The following is a 3,241-nucleotide window of genomic DNA, read 5'->3' on the forward strand; positions in this document are numbered from 1 at the left end:
TTTGTTTACAAAATATTAATGGGAATTACATATAAATTTATAAGTTTCATAAAGTAATGGTGCAAAATGAACGCAAAAGTGATATGAATTGATCTGTCTATGTGCACTAGCTAGCTAGATGCATGGCATATTGGCATTTGGTTCTGTGTAGTACAGTTGGAGGTATTTCAAACTTAAAAGGAGGACATTAGGCCAAAGGAAAAGAAGAAAATGTCAAAGCATTTTCAATGGACAGCTGACAAATTACACATTTTAAATGGATTTCCACTACAAAAAGGAATATATTTCTCTAGAGAAATCTTCATGTTTTCTTTGCATATATATGTGTCCGTGAAGCATATATACTTGTACTTATTAAAGCTTCTCTCCACGCTTAAAAGAATATTTGGTTTATTTTATCTGCAAAAACTTGTCAAACTTCTAGAAAAGCAAAAGTAAAGAAAAAGAGTTCAGTTTTAGTTGATATTTTGCTGTTTTATTTTTTCTTAAATTTTTTAAACGAAACGTAAATGTTATGTTTGATTGCACATAAGTCAAATTTTTTTTAAATACAAATTAAGATTTTCATCTTACTTTTACATATATAAAAATAAAATTTATTTATTTTTAATTAATGATTATGTTTGATTATTTTTATTTCTTTTTTAAATACATGTGATATTTTTATTATTTTTTATATAAAAAAGCAGTATCACAGCTTGAACTTAATTATTCTTACTCCGTCTATCTTTTATCACTTGAGTTAAATCCTAAACCCAGAGCCAAAAGGCTAAATTCACTGTATAGTTGGTAAGTGATTAATACAAATATTTTGTTGGTTGAGAAAAAAAATTTACTAGAACTGATGTTGTGGGATTGGGACAGATTTAAATAAAAATAAAATAAAATACTTAACAAAAAATTTAAAACCATAACATAGTATATATAAAAGCGAGCTAGATTCCAATAGCATGTTGGATATAGGATAGCATAAATCTTAGAAACACTTTTTGATGAGCACATCATCATGACACTTTCAATAATCAACTCTCTGTATTTACAGATCATTTTTTTTTAAAAGGAGAAACACTTTCGATTTTACATATTGTGTTCTTCAATTGTTTGATTTATATATTTATTAATTAATCTCATGGTTAATTTGATGCTTATAAAAGCCAAAGAACAGGCACCCACGATCTATGAATAATCCTAGGGCTAACCGTGTACAAATATATTCGTTACCTTTGGCTCTTAACTCTAATTAAGATATTCAAATTAACCCTCTCTTTTTCAGTGCCAAAACCTCACAGGGCATCGGCAACAATGGAAGCTGGACGAAATACAACATGCCATCGGTGCAACAAAAGATTAGTAGTGAAGGCAAGAAACAAAAGTTTGGGAATTAACTGTCCGTCGTGCAGAAACGTTATTCCAATACCGAACGGGGAGCTGCAGACAAGCAGGCACCAAGGATTTCGCGGCGGAATGAGAAGCCTTGGCAGGCATTTGAAAAGTAAGCTTCATCAAGGAGCCGTAGCTCCTTCCTTAAATGAGCCCTCTGGTCCTAACCCGACAAGATCCAGCAAGCGTGCAGTGCTTTGTGGAATCACTTACAATCAATGGAAGTACAAGCTTAAAGGAACTATTAACGACGTGAAAAACATGAGAGAATTGTTGACTACTAGATTTGGTTACCCCAGAGAATGCATTCGTGTTCTTACCGGTGTGCTATTACTGCTGCTTATTTAATTACTAGTGTAAGTCTTCATATATGAATTAATATTGGCATTAATTTTAGCTTTTCCCATTTCGTTGCCATGATTCTAACTGCAGAAGAGGAGACAGACCAACGCTACATTCCAACAAGGCAAAACATCGAGGATTCCTTGAGATGGCTGGTGAATGACTGCCGGTCAGGAGATTCACTGGTGTTCTTCTACTCTGGACATGGCTTACGACAAATTGATGTCAACAACGATGAGGCAGATGGGTTCGACGAAACCATCTGTCCAGTTGATTTTCTGAAAGCGGGCATGATCCTCGACAATGATCTCAATTCCCTTATCGTTCGGCCGCTCAAGCACGGTGTCACGCTTCACGCCATTGTTGATGCTTGTCATAGCGGAACGATTTTAGATCTTCCAAATGTTTACTGCAGTTCAGAGTAAGCCTCTCCCTTTTTTTCCTGTTACAATTTTCAATTAGAAACGTAATCTGCGTGGAAATCAATGCACAGATAAATCATATAATAAAAATATTTAACATGGTTAGACATCCATTGTTTACATTCATGGACTGAGAGATAAAAAATTCACTATGAATGTAAAGATTACAAAAAAAATACATAATAGTAAAAGATTTCAAAAGATATAAAACACTAAAAAATAACCGGTAAATATGAATCTCGAAACAAATTTAAGTTTTATACTCACTAGTGTTTAAACTCATGAAAAATTCTCTATCCTGTGTAATCTTACGTTTTTCCACACTACAAAAAAATTAAATTTTAATCAAACTTCTTTAGAAGACATTTTTTTGTATATTAAAATTGTCAAAAGTGCAATTATTTAAAATTTTAACTTCACTTTTTTCACATTAGTAGCAATATAAAAAAGTACAATATTTACTAGTGTTTGTAATTTCTATCATTAGATTTTATTCATAATATATTTAAAAATTTATATAGTGAAGTTAGATTTATAAAAATATTCTAAAAAACATAAACAAATGTTATTAAAAATATTTTTAATAGCACAATTTAAAAATATGCTGTCTTAAGTTAAATTTGTTGTAGTGCTACATTTTTTCATACATCCTTATAACTCTATGAAATTCACACAAAAAAACTAATCTCTTACATAGAGATTACATCTTTCTCTCTCATAAGTTCAAAAGCTAAGACTTGGAACATATTTATACAGCGATATTACTTGGACACTAAGAATTTCTATCCATTAAACATATTAATACTTTAAATAAATTTAATTACCAAGTAATTCTCAATTAATAGAATTCCACGTAAATCCAAATTGATTTTCAATTAAAATTTGAGTCAAATATCTAATAAGTCTTAACCTTGACACAAATTGTATCATTTGAGGAAATCTGGACTACATATAAAGGAATCAATCCTGACCACCTCATTCCCTCAACAAGATCAATACCCATATGCAGACACCAAGCGAACTTACCCTTGTTGGCTTCATAGAGGATCCTCATCAAACTTATCTCAACAGGTTTTGGCTTTCATTTGAGTCTGCAA

At 31.3% G+C, this 3,241-nt stretch overlaps 1 protein-coding gene across 2 annotated transcripts in view; it reads left to right on the plus strand.

Annotated features, from left to right (window-relative positions):
- The first annotated feature begins 1,064 nt into the window (after window positions 1–1,064).
- LOC110413581 (metacaspase-1-like) overlaps window positions 1,065–3,241 on the plus strand; it is a 4,913-nt gene continuing 2,736 nt past the window's right edge. The window contains exons 1-2 of one of the 2 annotated variants that reach the window (XM_021424446.2): window positions 1,065–1,702; window positions 1,813–2,143. In XM_021424446.2, the coding sequence (XP_021280121.1) occupies window positions 1,303–1,702; window positions 1,813–2,143 (731 nt within the window). In that variant the 5' untranslated portion in view covers window positions 1,065–1,302. The remainder of the gene's footprint in view (window positions 1,703–1,812; window positions 2,144–3,241) is intronic. The other variant, XM_021424455.1, reaches the window with a different exon arrangement.

The sequence above is a fragment of the Theobroma umbraticum genome, unplaced genomic scaffold (assembly GCF_002168275.2).
Source record: "Theobroma umbraticum cultivar Fairchild unplaced genomic scaffold, ASM216827v3 scaffold_30.0, whole genome shotgun sequence".
Classification (NCBI taxonomy): domain Eukaryota; kingdom Viridiplantae; phylum Streptophyta; class Magnoliopsida; order Malvales; family Malvaceae; genus Theobroma; species Theobroma umbraticum.